The 19,582-nt window shown below is 43.2% G+C and overlaps 1 protein-coding gene across 2 annotated transcripts in view; it reads right to left on the reverse strand.

The window, feature by feature from the left end:
• The window catches only part of TMTC1 (transmembrane O-mannosyltransferase targeting cadherins 1), a 151,774-nt gene that overhangs the window by 14,329 nt on the left and 117,863 nt on the right, over positions 1–19,582 (reverse strand). The window contains exons 12-13 of one of the 2 annotated variants that reach the window (XM_084306508.1): positions 10,261–10,404; positions 2,505–2,613 (exon numbers count right to left, since the gene is read on the reverse strand). In XM_084306508.1, coding sequence (XP_084162634.1) covers positions 2,505–2,613; positions 10,261–10,404 — 253 coding nt within the window. The remainder of the gene's footprint in view (positions 1–2,504; positions 2,614–10,260; positions 10,405–19,582) is intronic. The other variant, XM_084306509.1, reaches the window with a different exon arrangement.

The following is a 19,582-nucleotide window of genomic DNA, read 5'->3' on the forward strand; positions in this document are numbered from 1 at the left end:
TACAAAAGCCATAAAGAAGCCAAACTTTTATACACCGTGGAAGTATTTTCTTTTTTTCAGATGGGACTCTGACTTTAGAATCGTCTCACAAGGAGATAAAAGGGCAATCACACCGAGTAGCACCCTAATCCCCTGGTGCACGAGAGTTACCTCTTACAGTGTGCTTTATAGCTACGGCCAGAAGGGCACCATGAGCTCTATTTTAGACTCATAAGCCCATAAAGTTACTTGGGATCATATTGTGCAGGACTGACCAAGGCAATCCTGATGCCCCATCCCTGGAGGTGCTCAAGGCCAGGCTGGATGGGGCTTTGGGCAACCTGGGCTGGTGGGAGGTGTCCCTGCCCATGGCAGGGGGCTGGGACTGGATGGTCCACGCAGCCCGCTGTGGTAACTTCTTGCATATTGCCCGGCATCACAGATACCCAAACGGTTGTAAGATGAACTCTGAACCACAATCAGAAGGAAAAACAGGTCTATAACTTTTACCCTACTTGGAAACTACTGCTTGGACAAACAGGAAAACCCCAAACTGAAAAACAGAATCCCGTTTCTCCCTTCTGGCACATCTATCATCCTCTGAACTCGAGATGCCAAGAATTTCTGCCTGTACCCCTCCAGAAAGCACACAGCATTAGGGTGGAATTCTGCAGCCCGCAGCCTCAGGCAGCAGCATTTGTAGGACGCCTACCGAGGTCACAAGGATGGGTGTGTGAGGAGGAGGTGCACAATCAGGTAGGCATCTGCTGTGGCTTAACATGAGAAGGTGTTAAAAGCCTGCAGGAAATGGTTATTTTCTGAGGAAACGGTACAAACTATCTTTTCTTCCCTACCACTTACTCAAGTCACAGGAGGATGAACGATCTGTACATAAAAGCAGATGAATTATTGCTGGACTTACTAATGGCATTGGCTTTGGGCAGAAGGCCTTGAGACTCTATAGTGGTTTTATTGCTCTGTTGATCTTACAACTGATGGTTCTAAATAATAATTTCAATTAATATTAAAACCAGGTATTACTGCAGACAACTAATTTCTTATAACTGCAGACGACTCTTCATTGATGGGCTTACTCAAAATACAGTTTCCATTCAACAAAGTTCTTCTCTCAATTCATATACTGTATTTCTAGGTCCCTGCAGCCGATATTGGTAATATTCAAACATATAAAAGTCATTTAAAGGGGAAAATAAATGTCACATCTTTCAGTAACCCATATATACCACGGGTGAATTTTGCAGTGTCTACATCATTGAAGAAGCCTAAACCAGAACAAGACCTTTGCTTATAGTTTTTCTGAAATATATCTACTTGTAGAGACAAGATTTAATTAACCAGACTAGTGGAAAATAGTGAAAGATGATATTCCTTTGCTATGTCTGTATTTGCATTTTGGCAGGCTTTTATTTAATAAGTTTTAGCACCCGATGCTATGGAACAGTTAAGATCTGAAATTTTGGGGACAGAAAAAAACAGTTTTCAAAAGCTTAGTAGAAGCTTGCTGGGGTCGTGCAGGGGACCTCATCATGCATCCATATAGGGCCAGAATGGGGCCAGTGGTTGTGGCTACAGTCCACAGGAACAATGCCTGAAGTCTCTCATCCCTCGTCTCTGGCACGCTTGGAGAAAAGCAGGGCAGGGTGGTCTTGACGTGGCCACTCATGCTTCATGTCTTCTCCTGAACTCAAGAATTTTGTGCCTCAATTTCCCTTTTCTTCTGCGGAGACACTATTTCACCTCACAGGGACCTTCTAGAAATAAATTACCTCACTGCAGTGAGTGGCAAGCGCCCCAAGTAATGAGCATGTTAAAAAAAAGCCCAAGAGGAAATGAGTAATCCCACCTCCAGAGCACATTCTGGGCCCAGTGCAGTAAATAAGGCTTGGGGGCACATATCCAACAATGAGGTTAAGTAAAATATCCAACAGCTGCTCATTAAGAGCAACATAAAGCAAGGGAGCCTCTCCACCCCCAGTACATGATCATCTACCGTGGTGATTAGGGGCTTTATCCTGATGGATACATGCACGGGGCAGAATTCGGAGGCAGAAATTCAAAGTAGAAACCTTGTTTCTGCCATTTTCTAGCTTTGGGGGGCTTTCTTATAAATCTCAAGGTTATCTATGTAGGTTTGTGTGTCTGGGGGGGGAAGTACTCACCTATTCTGCTGTCATAGCATTCAAGGGGCAATGGATAAAGACTTTGATATAGATGTGGGGAGCTCCAGAATGGATAAGCACTCAACTTTAACAGTGAAGTAACTCAGAGCCACACCACATGGGTGTAATGACTCACTGAGAATGAGTTGCCTCCTTCCTATACTGAACAAGTCATCTCTAAAGCAGCCCAGCACAACTCTCCAGATAACCACAGACAGGGCTGTGCACTTCACTGCCATGTGTGTGAGGTGTGAGCAATTCCAAGGCTGTGAAGGAGGCATTGCAATTACAACATCTGTGTATCACCCTGCAGGAGAAACAAGAGCCTTGAATGGTACCCGTTACCTGTTCAGCCAACAGCGAGGCCAGGCTTGAGTAAGCATCTGCGAATTCTGGGCCGTATTTGATGGAGTCCTTCAGTAACATTACAGCCTCCTCCTTCTTCCCTTGGGACCTGCAAACAGGAGAGGAAGGGGAAAAAAGAAATTAAAGTTCTTTAGCAGCATGTTTAGGTCACACACTAATCAGGTACTTTAAAGAGATGTAAAAAACTCCATCTTGTTCTTTTCAACTAAACTAAATAATTCACTCGTGCCTCCTCTCCCCAGTGCACGTACCCAGCATCTCTCCAGTGCATGTACTCAGATCCATACTGAACCTCTCTGCCTCTCCCTGTGAAAGGGGGTCAGCACTCTGATCACCGAGTACATGCTAAATTTTGCTTGCTTGCTCTTTCCCCATAGAGGATGTTGATGGCTCTGGTGCACAGGGTCACTGCACTGATTACCTGTTTTTTTATTTGAATGGCAGGCGTGCAAAGGACATGCACAGGCACTGCCTCTCTCCAGCTCTGGTGCTCACAAGCAGAGCACGCTGTTTTAAACTAATCTGGACTCTTTGTCCCATTCCTGCTGTAAAAACACCTCTCCCTTCCCAAAGGAGGAGAGACTGAAATTGGCTACATCTGTAAGGAACCAGGGAGAAGCAAGAGGGTCACTCACTGTGGAAAGAAGACACACAAGTGTTGAAGTCACGTCGGTAGAAATGAAGGAACTCATCCTACCTCACGCCAGGGCGAGAAATGTGCTCACCAGGGCAACTCATTTCTTTGCATATTCTGAGACTTTTTGCTCTTCGCATCATGATTTCATTATGCTCCTCTCAGGAGCTGGGAGCAGATAGGTTTTAATGAACCTGCTGTTTGGTCTGCTGTTCTGATGAGTGCTCACACTGAGCATTACGCAATGAACCCAGCAAAGACAAAACACCCCCAAAATACTGAATTCCTCAATCGTACACGCTGAAGAGCAAAACATATTTTGCTCTATCAGGCAATCAGCGCGGGCCACAAGCTCTGTCTGTTAAGTGATAACTGTTAGATTTTGTAAACTTTTCCAGTCCTACTGCAAATCTACTCTCAGTATTTCTCTTCATTGAAAATAAATCAATAAATCAAGTTGAGAGATGGCTAGGCTAATGAGATAGACTTTTTTCCAGCATTGCTCTGCACTTACTGCCTTGGAAAAAGGAAAAGTTTTCCTGAACAAAATTCTGTGTTAATTTATTTGAGCTACAATTTCACCAGCATTGCTCTGTATTCCTTTCCTTGGAAAAATTAGAAGGTTTCCTGAGCAAACATCTAACGATGCTTAGTTGGACTGGAACAACATTTTCTTTGTGCTGGGTGTACAACAAGTATGAATAGCGGGGCTTACAAAAAGAAACAAAGGGCTGTGGAACACAGAAAGTATGTGAACACCTTGCTGCTTTGGCCTTAGATTTCATGTGAGTGACAGGGTCAAGTAACCAGATCTTGTTTATAAGGTGCAAATTTCAGCTGATAATATATGTGGCTTTGCAGATTTTTTCCCTTTCTAGTTATATAACTCAAAGAATATTTTGCCTGTCCATTACGCTAAGTAAAAACAGTTGTGCTAGTCTTTTTCTTCTTCCAGTGGTGCTCCATATAAATTACACGAATGAAGCAAAAACAAATAAAGAACCACTTTTCCCCTACACTAATTAATGACTAGCTGGCTTGTCAATTTATAAAACTTTTGGATTCCTTGGCTGGAGTTTCATGACACATTTTTATAAATCAAAAACAGATGACTGCTTTATAAAGGTATTGATGTTGGGCAAAAAAATGTAGGAAATGCCAGCTACAGAAATAAAAGGATTAAGTGATCCGCTCAGCAGTAGTAAAAGTTCCCATTAACCACAAACATGCGCTAGGAACATGGGGCAGTCTTCTTAATTGCTTTTTTTTTTTTTCTTTTTTTCTTCTAAATGGCCTTTTTTTCGTTTGATCCAAGAACAATGTTTGTCTCCTGAAAGTGGGGGTAGAGAGAGAAAGATTATGGCATCTTTTTATGTGACAGACTGAATTATATTATAAAAAGCAGATCCAATGGTTTCTCAGAGGGCTCAGTCCTGCAAGACACTGACTGCTCTGGCCAAGCACTTAAACACGTACTTAACTTTTATGTATGCAAGTTGAAAATTAATTACTGGCTGAAGTGCTTTTCTGGACCAAGGCCAACATATTCAGCACTTTGCAGGATCGAGGCCGTAGCTGATATAAATCTCATGCAATTTGGGAGAACACCGAGAGTTGGGAGAGCAGTCTGATACACTAATTTACCACAAACCGGGGATCTGCAGCAGGAAAAACTAGGTAATATATACCTTCAACATGACAGAGAGAGGAACAAATTCAACTGACACAAGGAGTCTATGATCACTTAATCCAATTTTTCCCCAAATTACCTTGCCTTACAATGCACTCTTCTGATTCCCTCTTCCCCTCAAGCCTCCAGCCTGCCCTCCACAATCAGCATGGTTGAGCCAAATGCTTTCCACCTGGAGCATCCCTTGCATATTTCTGCAAGTGCCCTGCAGTTTGAGAAGCATCAGCCTAAACTATCCTAAACTATCCTGCAGAAGCCTGCTCATCCACAGGGCTGCGACTGGAGCAAATTTCATTCACAAGAGAAGCAGTAACCCAGGAATTACTGCTCTAGAGGACTTTTTCATTTTCAAGATTTGTTTTGTAATGCAAAGTTAGTTTGACTGCATTAGAGTCAGAAACACAGAACTCAGTAAGGGCTCCACAACTGTTCTGAACAACTTGTCTTGGGTTTACACGATAATCCATGGGGAGCTTGCAGCGTGTAACCACCTGAATGAAAGAAAATCTCTAAGCACATTCCACTCCCTGGGTTTAAACAAATTCAGACAATATAGATGCTCTCCTTTGTTTTTTATCTGTACTATGTGGATGACACCGAAGTCACCCCAGCAATGCACTATAAGGTAAGGTTGCTTTTCAGATGGGAAGGTTTGACAGGAAGATCATGAAGTTCGGCGAAAATAAATTCATGTCCTGCACCCAGAGTGGGATAACCCCATGGACCAGCACAGGCTGGGGGACAACGGGCTGGACAGCAGCTCTGAGGAAAAGGCCCTGGGGGTCCTGGTAGACAACACATTGAGCACAGTATAGAAGGCCAACAGCGTCCTGAGTCACTGGGTCCAGGGCAGTGATCCTTCCCTTTTATACGATATTTGTGAGACTACATCTGGAGCAATGTCCAGCGTTGGGATCCTCAGTGCAAGAGAGGCATGGACATACTGGACAAAGCCAACGGGGAGCAGCTAAGGAGGTCTGGGCTGGAGCACATGTTGCATGAGGAGGGGCTGAATGAGCCACAGTGTGCGGCCTAGAGAAGAGAAGGCTCGGGGTGACTTCACTGCTGCCTGAAACTACCTGGGGCCAGAGGATACAGAGAAACCAGAGCCAGACTCTTCTCATAGATGCACAGCAACAGGATGAGAGACAATGGACACAAGCAGGAACGTGGAAACTCTGACTACATACAAGGAGAAATGTTTTTCACTGTGAGAGTGATAAAACATTGGAGCAGGTCACCCAGAGAGATTGTGGCATCCCTGACCTTGGAGGTGTTCAAGATGCAGCTGGACACAGCCCTGAGCAAGGGGATTCAATTTGACCTGCTTTGAGCTGCGAGCTTGACTAAGTGATCTCCAGAGGTTTATTCCAACCTAAGCTACTCTTTGAATCTCTTGTAAACTTGACGCTGCCAGAGCTTTTTGTTTCTGTTTGCTTATTTTTAAATGGGCTAGAATGTGCACGTGATGCTGATGTACAGCTTCAGCACTTCATACAACACCAAGCATTTTGACCCAGAGACAATCCAGAAAGCCAGACGCAGCTTCACTAAATGTTATTGCTCAGTCTGCAGCTTGGAATGGAAGGGAGGAATGTTTCACTTTCTGAAAGATCTTAAATCTCAATACACATAGTATCTATCTGATGTTTTCCAGTGTCTTCAGACAATTATATAAGTCCATGTTAGCATGTTATATATCCAAAAGCCTGTATGAGAGAGGGTAGACAATCCTTTCTCTGACTAGATGGGTTTGTAAAACTTGGACTAAATCAGGGCAACAAATGCACAGGACACCTTGGGTTACTCTACATTCCGAAGAGAAGCAGTCCTTTGAATAAATTCAAGATCTCAGGGGACATTGTTTCTAGGCACTTCACTTTCTCCTTGAAAATGCAGCCATAACCCTCTCAAAACACGTAAGAGTTATGAGGCTTTTCTTCATAAGAAATGCTGCACTGAATATTAGAGCATAGAGAGAGAGAATACAGTAAAGAGGAAGCTCTCTCCCATTCTGCAAAAGAAACCTGAGATCCTAAATATTTACTTCAAATGTTCATAATATTTTATTTCTTGTCTCTTTACAGAATAGCCCAGGGGCTATAAATTTATGTGAGGTATTCTCAATGATACATATTTATCTCAGTTTTTCAAGCTGTAACTCAACAAAACTGAATCTATATAGAGGAGTTAAATATTTATATAACAGGAAATATCAAAACAAAATGAAAGAAAGAAGTATCAGGCTAGGCTGCTTGGGACCATGAAAGCAGAGAATGAGATTTCTAGACAGGTCATCTTCTGGGGCTATTTTAACTAATAAATTCATCTGCACTGTTTAATTATCTGCTTCCCAATATTTATAGTAGGCAAGAAAATGATGACATACAACTTTATTTTAGAATAAGTAAACAAAACCAGAGGCTTATTCAGACTTCATCCTGCAATGGTTCCTGAGAACATTCATCTTCTGGCACATAGCTGTCTTCATCATGTGCAAACAGAAAATGGAATCTCTCTTTTTCATCTAGGGGATCCACAGAAAAAAAAACAACACATAATAACAACCCAAAATTTCCACTCTGTTGTCCAAAACAATTTTCTAGTCAAGCTTAAATCACAACATGTTTGAATAGCCAGCTTATAGCCAGGGAGTAATGAGCAGCAGATACCCACATGAGAACAGCAATCCCATCCTTCCAAAACCCCAGAGTTCCCCTTTCAGCACTCCAGAGGTAAAATCTAGTATCTGCAATTGGATTTCAACACTACGAGCAGGGGTGGGTGTACAGAACTTGGCAGAATCTGAGACAAAATTCTGTGCCAGGCCATTTTGTTCTGTGTCCCAGTACAAGTAATGCTGTTACTGGACATGCCTTGGGTGCTGCAGATGCGGCTCTTCCTGATCTGTATACTCTCGAAGCCTCTGTAAAGAGGACAGAAAATCCTTTCATCTCTTGACCTTTTATCCTTTCTCTGCCCTAAGCTTAAAAATCAAAACACCCTTCATAATGTCTCATAGCACAGCCGGAAATTAGTATCTGCCTGCAATATTCTGCAGATTTTCATTCATTACCTAGATTATACTAGCATTTAGCATCTGCAGAATACTGCCTGCCCTATATACACAGCACAGAACTGGTCTCTCTTTCCAATAAATCACAGTCTCCTATATGGCTGAATAAAAGGATAATTTGGTAAAAAATGCACACAAAATCAAAATTATAGGAATGGGGACCTTGAAATGTCTGCCTCTTTCTCGTGTGGTCATCTTACATGTCACCTCATGCTCTCTGCAAATTTGATGCATGATCCAGGAAGGTGCTAGCAAGGGGGTTTGGGCTACCGTTTTAGGGGAGATATTTAAGCAAGACCTGCTCACACAGCATCTGCTTTACACACGTGCTATTCCCTCCACCATGAACTCTACCTGGTTTTGAGCAGCTTTTTTTAAAGCTGAACAGGGAGATAAGAATACCATTTCTATTATAATTAATACTCTGTGTGTGCCCAGGTGCAATAGATTGCTTAGGAAACCTAAAATAAGTTCACAAAATAGGAGTAAATGGGTGTGGGGAAAGGGGAGAATGGATCCTGAGCACTTTCTTTTAAAGAGTTTAGCAGAAGTATCATATACCTTTAACTTATCACAATATGTAGCACCACAGGAGGATGAAGAACACACAAAATTTGATGCGACACACAATGACTTAAATATCACTTTAGGAAAAACATGACATATTGCACACAAAACAAAACAAACAGCAGTTCTAATAGAATTTCCCACATGCCTCCTTTGTGCTTTGCCAATGCAACAAGTCCAGTTTCTACCCATATGCTGGGTCATACGAGCCCATCAACTTGCCAGATTAAAGCATTATTGACACAGAATGTCCTGATGCTGTTTCAGGCTTATGTCCTTTTGTATTAACATTTCATATTAAAAAAAAAAAATCAAAGAATAGTAATTAAGACAAAGGTGATGGATTAAAAGGACTATATATATATATATTTAAACAGCATTGCCACCTAAGATTAATTTCAATCAACAAAATCTCATGAATAATACAAAGACTTTCGATTTTTTTTTGTAATAAGGCTGTCTTTACCTTTCTTGTATTTCCAGTAAAGCACTAACTCACCTTTCTACACATCTGCCATATTCTAACCCCAAACCATCAGGTTTACTTGTAATATTACTCTGGCAACTTCTCTGTTACTGAACAGACCAGGCAGAACTTCAGCAACCCACTTAATTTCCTTCACATAAACTCACACTTGAAGTGACATTTCAGAACCAGACAGATCAAGTGTGTTTTGATGAGACAGTGCCACTTTATAACCAGCCCAACACTAAAGCCCAATCTGCTCTGAAGGATTTACCAGAGACCTGTTACCAGCAATATCCCCTTACAAAACAGGTGCAGTTTATATCAGCAAAAGTGGCTTTTTACTGCTGTTGTTTACTCAGTTCTGCTAGAAAAAAAAAAAAAAGAAAAAAAAGAGGGAAAGGGAAAGAAAAAGAAGAGAGGAAAGAGAGAAAAAAGGAAAGAGAGGAAGGGAAGGAAGGAACCCAACTAATATTATTTTGACAAAAACATGGGTATTTTTTGCTGGTGCAAAAAAGCAAGGGTAGGAATAGAGATTTTTTTTTGTTTGCTTTAATTGTACCTCTGACAGATCTTAACATAGCAGCAAAGCTTCTCTTGTAGATCGAAGTTCAGCCTTTAGATATGGTTAGTCAAATTAATTTGCATGATTATGATTGCTATTCTCCTTGCTAAAAGCTAATGCTCTAAATAACAATGAGTCAAATTAGGAACTGATCAACTTGTCTTCTAGCTCAGTAAAGTAACCACATAGGGATGTAAACCTGCTTTCCCCTCAAATCCAAACCTACCCCACCCCCTGAAATGGGATGAACCTTCTGCCCTTTGGAGCATCTCGAGAGTTATGTATTTATGCCTAAACTACACATCTGACCTTCCAGTTACAGCTAATGAGGAGAAGTGGGAACTTGCAGGGAGGGATTTGCTGGATATGTGTTATTCATTAGATCTGTATCAAATGCCTGTCTTTGAGCAACATGGCTTGCTCCACTGGAAAGGTTCACATCTCTCCATTGAGATGGAAATCCCAGGTGACTAGTTTGGATTTAGACACCTCATTTTTTGATGCCTAATTTGGAACAAGTGAATGCCCTCCAGCTGAAGCATCGTTGTAAACAGCACCTGAACTGACCTGGCAGACAGCATAAGGATATCCAGACTAAGCTTTGTCTCTGTGCCAGCAGCCTTGGCTGCCGGTAAGAAATAGCACCATTCCTTCACCAGTTGGCAGAAAACCTACTTTGGTGACGTGCGTATGGAGATACCTGGATTTCCTTGGCCCCAGTTCTGCATTCAACTTACTTGAGCAGGTTGCCAAGATTGAAGAGAGCTCGATTGTGCTGAGGGTTTAACTGAAGGGCCCGTCTGTAGTAGTCCTTTGCCTCCAAAATGTCTTTGGTCAACGTCCCCAAGTTGTTGAGAGCACTTGCATGACGAGGGTACAGTCTGGGAAAAAGGAAATAATGAATTATGCACACTCATTAACTGACACACATAAAGCTCAGGTCACTAGCTCCACCATCACTGCTCTGAGGCACTCCGTACTGGGAAGGATGTCAGCTGGAAAAAGCCATCTTCCCTTAATTTGCTGCAGGTCCTGATGGGATCGTGAGGAACCTTCTCAACTCCCAAAGAGACTGTAAATCAGATCTTCTCCTACAGTTCCTTTATGCTTCCAGGGCAGAAGAGAACACTCAACAGCTTTGAAAACTTATTTTACCCTCCAATTAAGAGGCAGAATGAGTAGAGCAGCCTGAACATTTTTATTCAAAATGCTTATTGAATAAGTAGGAACTACTTAGTCAAAAATATGTTTCCAATATAAATTTGTTTTGACATATACAGAAACCAACACCACACTGCTTAATTGTGTGTTTTTAATCTGTTTCCCACAACAAAAGTGATAATAAAAAAAGGGCAAAGTGAAACTTGTATTCAGCTGTTGAATAATGTTTTCAGGACCAAGCAAAATGATCAAAAAATCTGGAAACAGACTGCTCAACAATATGAATTTCCTGAGTTTCTGTATTTTTTTAACACCCAGTTCTCCTTTCAACTCATCAAAACAGAAATTTAAATCTACCCATTTCAGTTTAACATTACACATTGGGCCCAGTGTATCTCTGCTAAAATCCTCCATGAATTAAGACGCACTTTATGGTCCACTCAGCTGCTTCTATGCTCAGGCAAAGTCGCGCTCCTGCATTAATGGTTTGGTTTGTAGGTTTTTCACCAGAAAACTCCAGTGGTGAAAACGATCCAGGGAGAGATTTAGCACCCAGGACCCTCTGCATAACAGATGAGTGAAAATTGAGGTTCATTCTGATAATGAAACAAATACAAAAAGGTAGCCCACAGAGGGGGGGAGACCAGCTGTGTGAGAAGTGTCCAGAGTCCCCTCCGATGCTCTGGTATGAAATGCTGTACAGGTGCCTGCCCACTCAACTCCTCCAATGGACATTTTATTCATGACAGGGAAGAAGTGAGTTAAGAGGGTCAAGGCTTCTGCTTGAGAAGACCAGGTCCCAAATCCTTCTGCCACTGCATGTTTTCTATTTCAGACCAGGGCAAGTCATTTGGCAATTCTTTGTCTTGGGTCCCTGTTTGTAAAGTGTGGATAATAGCTTTGTAATTCATGGGAGAGAGATGTGGATAATGACATTAAAAGTGGTTGGCTATGATAGCCCAGGGTATGGCATGAGGAGGGGCATTTAAAGGAAGAAGAGACTAAGACTATAATGCAGTCTAACTCTAAACTTCGAGGCTGTTTCTAATCTAAGAATTTCCATGTTTTTTGTTTTTTGTGTGTTGTTTTTTTTTTTTTTTCCTGGAGTTTTTCATTATGTCAGTTCAGCCGTGGGATTTTCTGTACTTAAGTACCGTGAATAATTTAGCATTTTATACACTGCTGCAACACTTGTATCAGTCACATTTTCATCCCACGGCACATAAATGATCCTGGCAGGGTCTTATTTGGGGGCGCAGCCAGGAACACACGAGGGAACTCCAGGAGAAGAGGATGTGAGCCAGTAACAAACGCGGGATATTTCCTACAACTAAGCAAGAAGAAAGTTTTCCACCCAACACTAAATCTAGCAGGCAAAGATTGCAAAACCACATACCGGAGGAGAGAAAGCATTGAAAGATGCCATCATATATATATATTTTTAGAACGTAGCCTATTACACTGACGGCGGATAAATGTAATGAGCACCACTCACCATACCTAACTTCTACAGGCTCTGCCAACATCCCTAACGTCCAGATAAGCACCCTGTCTCTCAGAGGTAACTACTTCTGCTGCTGCTAACCCCTAGATGCATCTTACACATACTAGCCACTGCCTTGAGTGTCTGCATTGTCCAGCGACACAACCATTCACTACACTACCTGCATTCACTGCTCAAGTGATTTCTGAAAAGATCCTTCATTGATCTTGTTACAGAGGAGTAAGAAATCCAAGGCTAGACTGCAGTTGCCACAGAAATAGCATCGCTTTCTACCAGTGAAGCTACACAGAGCGTCTGAAGCACTTCTGGATGTGAAAAGCTTCCTGCACTTGGAGAAGGGTCAGTGAAAGACAAGGCGATGAGGGTAGGGTTTGAGTCTTACCCTGGCCCTAAAATCCACTGGCCAGCTAGGCTAAGCCTCCCCAGCTGAAGCAGGATGGGGAAACTTTCTTCAGGAACAGCAGGGAAGCAATGGAAAGGCCCGGGCTTTCTTGCTCTTCGCTATGTACGACACAGCTCTGTGTGATACCTCGGACCAGGATCTTAAGTGAAGTATGTCCTATCTACCTTCAGACAAGTAACCAAGGGCTCAGACTTGTTTCCCATTTCTTCCACAGGCTTTTGACATTATTTTCAAATAGAAAGATTTGGGAGTCATAATTTTTGAGCCTTTTTCTCCATTTGGCTATGATAAAAGCTGAGCATCACTTCTGTCAGTCCTCGTGTATAAAAAAAGCTCTAATATCTGACATGAAGTCGCTTGATGTATGAGTGGGCAGAAGTATTTCAGACAATTCTTGGGAAAGTCAGAAACAGATTAATATTTTACAGCCCTAAACCTGATGCGTTTGCTCGCAAACTTTCAGAAATTTATTCTGCTCTTGGCCTCTAGTGCTCCCATGACATTTTCGGCCCAGGAGATTTGCTTGCACCGATTTGGAGAGGAATGAAAATTCAAAATTAAAAAAAAAAAAAAAAAAAAAAAAAAAAGCACTGATTTCACCTTTAAACTGCACAGTTCTGACCAGCAGCTCCATAAATACACTTCTGAGCTCAGCGCTAAAACCTCTCGACAGCACATCACAGCATGCAAACCCATCTCCCCTGGATCCTGGGCTCTATTTCTTGTGTTTTACGTTTATTCCTTACATCTCATTGCCCTTTCCAAGGAATATAAGTGAAAAAAAACAGAACCTCAACTGGCATAAATTGTCAGCTTAAACCAGCTTAGCATCTGGCCTGCAGAAGTTACAACATTGACAATTTTACATATCCGAACAAATGTGAAGAGAAAAATCCGAGCGCAGCGAGATAAGGCAGCGGTGCTGGGCTTTTCCACTGGGGTTCAGTTTTTAAAGTTTTTATTGGAAAATTACTTCATTATGGCAGTAGAGCAAGATGCCACTCAAGTGAGCTCAGCAGAGAGCGTAACCATGCCCTAGGACAGCATCACCCCCAGTAAATTAAGCAGAGCCAGCGCCTGGGCCCATCACCATGCACGCTGTTTATTGCTGCCACGATCCCTACCAGGTTTACACCACCCTCAAACTGTTCCCAGGAGTGGCCAGGGCTGAGCCCAGGCCAGGGTCTGGTCCCAAAAGCCAGCGTGGCCTCAGCCCCTGTCTCTCAGATACTTGCAGGCCGATTTATGCCAGTTGGCCCCAAGGCTAGAGACTGGGGCCCAGACCCTTTTTATTTATTAATATGGACATTGACTACAGGACTAATGGCCTTACTCAGGCTGCCCTCCGTTCATGCACACCCACCGCTGCTATCAGTAGCTTCCTGGGGATAAAAAATGAGTAGAACAAAGTCTTGTGGCTGGATTTATAGAACATCATAAAACTTGACCACAGGTGACTAATTAAAGCAACGTGTACTAAAGAAAATGTTTCTGCAGAATTTGCAGATATACCATTTGCAAAGCGTTTTGCTTTTTGCTCTATCTGAGCTACTTTTTTTATGAATGGAAGCACGTGTACTTTTTTTTTGTTGTTCACTTTTACGCTCTTGGGAGGGTTGTGCTGTTTTCTGAGACTTCCAAAATTGGCCCCAGTTCTTCCTGATGTCTACCTTGACTGCAGGTTCTCTGATGCACAGACTGCCTGTTCTCCATGCATATTTATTTCTCGGAAGACTCAGAAACACCTTACCATGACAAGGAGGTCTCAGGTTAACCTGGAGTCTCTTTCATGCCACAACGACAACCATACTCAGAGCCCAGACTTTGTTTTACAAATAGCTGGGACACTCGGAGTTGCAAAGAATCAGTTATTATAATGTATATGTTGTTTTATGACTTCTCTTAAGAAACAAAGCTTTTTGTCTGGACACACACAGAGCTGTGTTTTCCTTGCCACCACCATTGATAATGGTAACAGTCTGCAGGCAATATCCTTCTTGCTATGCATCTGATTAAGAAGAAATTCCTTTAGGCTTCACCTAATCAAATGCAAGTGCTGCATTATTTATGAAAGAAAGCTGAATTTCATTAAACTTATTCCACAAGAAGCAGTTCACGTAAAAAAATCAATTTCTCATTTCTTTCAGAAATCAGAATAATTTTCTTCCAAAACCTACATTCACAGGTAATTATTATAGAAGTCTCGAAACAGCAGAATTACATAAAAATGAAAAAAATAAAAAAAAAAATAAACCAAGCCTATATATTTTAACGTGTATTTTAAATCAGACTGGGATTTCATTTCTAAAGAGAAGACAAGTGGGATGTTTCCTTGTTGCAGAATGAATAATTCAAATGATTCCTCCAGTGCTGTATCTGCAATTGTCAGAATAAATTTAAACAGCTTTCCCTTTAACTATTACAGGTATACACTGCACAAGAACTCCTGTTAATAATTATCCCCACTTCTTTCAGGCTAGTAAAATTCCCTCTAATACCATTGAACAAAAGCCTTATTGACTTGCACAGTCAAGAGATTTTTAGTTTTATAAGATGATACCAGGCATAAAACATCTACAGTCATCATAATGCCGAAGACCACTTATTTTGCTGTTTAATTTAACGCTGTTATTACCTGAAACATTAGTTTATAAAAAAAAAAATGCATGGTTTTGTTTGGCAACATATTTATACTACAAGCTGATTCCAGAAAAAAAAAAAAAAAGAGAAAGGGAGGGAATTTGTTGTCATGGATACAACCTATAATCTGCCAAGAATTTTAATTCTTTTAATTCAGATGTAGAGAGACCACTTAAACACTTGGCAAGCTCTGCTCTCAGTCCTGCCTTTAAACGGCCCTTGGTTTGGTGCCAGAGGTATTAAGGGGGCAAAAGGCATCAGAATGACAACTCCCTGCTTGCTCTTTGAGTGTTACATGGGTTTTGCACAACCATCGCTGTGCAGGGGCAGAAAGCAAAAGGGATGTGGCCAGGCTAGAGCACAGTTATCCATGGAAATGCCCCCAAACAGCACAGAAAGGGCTGCACCAACAGCTTTTGGGATCCGTGCAGCTCTGCCCAACCTCGTGCTACCCTCCGAGCACCTGTGACAAGCCTGTCCAAAGCGTGCTCCCTCCCAGTGACTTGAAACACAAGTCCTTAAGGACATCAGAAAAGCCACAAACAGCACGGGACATAATTAACCTAACGGCCATGCCACGGCAGCAGAGGGAAGGAAAAACCTGCCTGCATCACCTTGCAAAACATTCGAAGAGCCTCCAAGCATGTTCTTGTCTGCCCAAGAGAAAAATCAGCAAGTGGGAAGACGCAGCAGCGTGCCTGGCTTTTGTTACAGCACCTTTGGATGAAAGCATGCCTCCATCCAAACCTGGCGTTCACGGCGAGTGCTCCACCTCTGCAGCAGCTGCGAGTCATTACCTCTGCTGTGAGCGACCCGCTGGAGTTACCTCTGCCTTGGCCAAAGGAGAAGAGGGGCTGAGGGCCCTGCGACAGACCTTGTTTTCTCACCAGTCCTTCATGCTGCTGGACACCTTCCAGCTGCTGCTCTCCATCCGTCCAGTGCCGGTGCGACCCTACCGCAGCGCTCAGCAGCCGGAGACCGACTCCGGCCAAATTAAGTGTGCAGAGTCAAACCTTCATTAGCCAAGCCCTGTTGCTTGCCGGCAGTGTGGCAACTTGTTTTTCAGACACATTTTGCCCCGTTCCAACACATGCTGAGATATTTTATTGGCACCGTTTTGCCAACAAAAGTCAGAATGTTACGTCAACAATGTTCCACCTGTGCCAAATCTTTATACTACCCACTTTATATTTACTCCGGTATAGGATTTCAAGCCAATTTTCCAATCTGAATATTACATCACTCTCATTTTCATGTATTTACATAAGTTCTCAATAAAGCGCTACATCAGGTTGATTTAAAACCTGACTTGATGCAGCTGTGAGAGCAGTCATCCCACAGGGAACAATCCTGCAGCGGCAATAACGCAGGCCGTGGCCTCACGATAGCGTGGCACCTTGTTTTGAAAGCTCCTCTATGTGACATAGGTCACCGAGCCAGACCCTATGTTTTTCTCCAAAAGACCTTCAATTTGCAGCATTTGAATTCCTTTTATAAAGGGAAAGACAATCCTGCAATATTAAGCAGCAGCTTGTTTCTCTTGAAGAGTTCTAGTAGTTGCATCAATATTTCCTCAAAGTTAACACCCTTCAGCTTGGCAGAAGATTTGTGGCAGGCTGGGATTTTATTTTATTTTTTTAACCTGGAAATCCTGTTGAAAGACAGGCAAGTGAGAGATCTAAGGCTTTTCAGTTCCTTTGAAAGCCTCAGGCATAATCTCCTTCAGCGAAAGCATGACAAAGCAGTGAGGTTCCTGGCTGTATGCAGCACAGCCCCGAGTGCTGCCATTGCATCTCACCAGCAACGAGCTGAATTAGTGCTTGACACAACGCTAGAAATGAGGCAGGGAGCGAGCAATCCTGCCCTGGCATGGTTCCCACAGCTCTCAGAGCATTTTTTGGCCCCCTCCCTGCAGCAGCTGCCCTGCGGGAGGTCCTGTGCATCCCAGGGTCTTTGCTGGCACTACATGGACCGGATCAGGTCCTGATGGAGACACCAATATCACAACCAGTTCACAAAGTGACGCTGCATACGGTCAGAGAGCAGGGTGCCTGATCTATTTCAGACCCTCCTGCCACTGACTGAAGGGCTGGGGTCCCCCACAGGTGCCTTGGGTACCCCAGCTCACCTCCGATGTCTTTTGCTGCCTAAGAGGCAGAAGTCACCTGAGTTTGAGCACTGAGCACCCACAACACAGACACTGAGTGATGGTGCTCACCTCCCCCGTGGTTTCCCACGTGGCGTGGCACAAGTCTGCCTTGCAGAGTCCCTGTGACCTGCAACTAAAGTGAGAGCACTGAAATGTCCTTTTCCTGTACCACTGCCTCCCTGCTCACAGCACAAGCCCTCTGCGGTGAAGACACTCTGCAGTTCTGTTCAGAAGCTGGTAAAAGGGGACCTTGATCTCATCTGGGACTTCCAGAGGCCAAGTCAGTATAAATAGCAAGTGCTGAATGGCAGCCAGGACTCACGGGAAGGAAGAGATGTCCTGGCTGCCCTACTGGCAGCTCGCAGGCAGCAGGAGCATCGGGGCGAGCCTGCTGCTGTGTGCAGAGCACGGGGCACGGCAGCCCCGCTGTGCCCCAGCATCGAGGGAAAACTCGGCAGGACGGAGATGTGAAAAAAAAAGGGCAGCTGAATAGATTTAACCTGTAAATTGGCAAAAGCCATGTGAACTTTTTGACCCCAGCATGCGTTTTAAGAAAATCACATCCAGAAGCATGACATTAAAAAAACAAGCCTGTGGCACATTAAATGGTATTTCATTACATCTTCAAGCTTGGGTGGGGGCAGAAGCTGAAGATTTGGAGCTCAGAAGGACAAAAAGGATTTTATGTCAAACAATGTCACAGGTGAACATAAGCAAGTAAACAGATAAAACCCCTCCTGCTAAACTCACACGTTCCCTGTGATGCTGAGGCAACACGAGGTTATCAAACGGGGCTGCCTGCTTCTGCTCTCACATAAAGAATTTATGCAGGATCTGTGTAAGTCCTTAAAATCCCAGAAACTACTCAAGCCCAACAAAGGACTAGTAATTCACAACATGCCTTTCTTACACAGAGAGCAAACAGTGCAGGCTTCTTCAGAGTGCTGACAGAAACCAGAGGAACATCGCAGCGAACAGGAGGCTGTGAGTTTGGGTGAGTTCTGCAACGAAACAGTTACATGAGGGAGCAGAAAAACAACACGTATCTCTTCTAAGCAGATGGGATGCCTGTCACCTCCTAGGGCTCCCAGGTGCCAAAGGAAGCTGTAAGTACAGCCCCATAGTGCCGTCCGTGATCATGGGATGGCCGGGGGTTGCCTCACTCAGTGGTGTAAATCAGAGCAGCCCCACTCCATCACTGCCCAAATTGCTCAGAAGGGCCATTCAGATGCCTGGGGATAAAGGATAGCACCTCACCTGCTCTTGCCAAAGCTTCACAGAAAGGCTCAAGGCTATCCTCGACAGACACTGACTAGGAGCCAATTTTTCTGCTGCCCTTTATTAAGGATTGGAGAAGGCAAATCTTTGATTTAGTACAGCTATAACCAGTGCTACCTGATTGTTCTTCAAGAAAAAATGGTCACTCAAAAGTTTCCATGATGGCAAGGGCAGCTGGCTAGGGGAAAAGAAATGGCTGTGGGAAGAATAAACAGCCTTTGGATCTGAGGTTCTTGTTTTCCAGAAGTGAAAAAGTAGACACAAACATCTGCAAAACACAGCCAAAAGTAGGAACTCCGCATAGCCCACGTGAAAATTGAATTAGATCTCTTGTCTCAGTAAGACAAAAGCATTGCACCTTCAGTGGGGGAAGCAGTTTTCTATTCCCCAGACTTTTAGCATGAGACTTCAATACATATGTGCTTTTGCTTCCCTACAAACAGTCAGAGCAATGAGGCAGTGCCTGCTGAAGGTTACAGAGCAGTCCTTAGCGCTGATGGGGGCTCTTCTCCAAGAAGATGCTTTTGACAAGTTAGCAAGCCCCTGAATTATAGCAGAGAAGGACCTATACCCATGAAAATAGCCACAGCCTAGGAAGGGACCCAGCCTACAGATACTTACACCCCAGAGGGAGTTACACATCTGCCCAGCCCAGCAGAAACAGCCAGCTTCCATTGCTGCCAACGCAGTCACACTGCACACAACCTGCCTGTGCTTCAGGGCTCATGGGTGCACTCACACCAGTGTGCTTTGGAGTAAATAAAAGCCTGCATGCCTGCACCTTGATTTGTATTTGATAAAAAAAAAAAAAAAAAAAAAAAAAAGAATAATTGAGCAAAGGGGGTGGATATCCTAAGAGAGGCAGAGATTAGTGTTTGTAGAGAACAGGTTCAAAAATAAATTACGCTGGCTGAAGTAATTTGG

The sequence above is a fragment of the Netta rufina genome (assembly GCF_964035555.1).
Source record: "Netta rufina genome assembly, chromosome: 1".
In the NCBI taxonomy this organism is placed as follows: domain Eukaryota; kingdom Metazoa; phylum Chordata; class Aves; order Anseriformes; family Anatidae; genus Netta; species Netta rufina.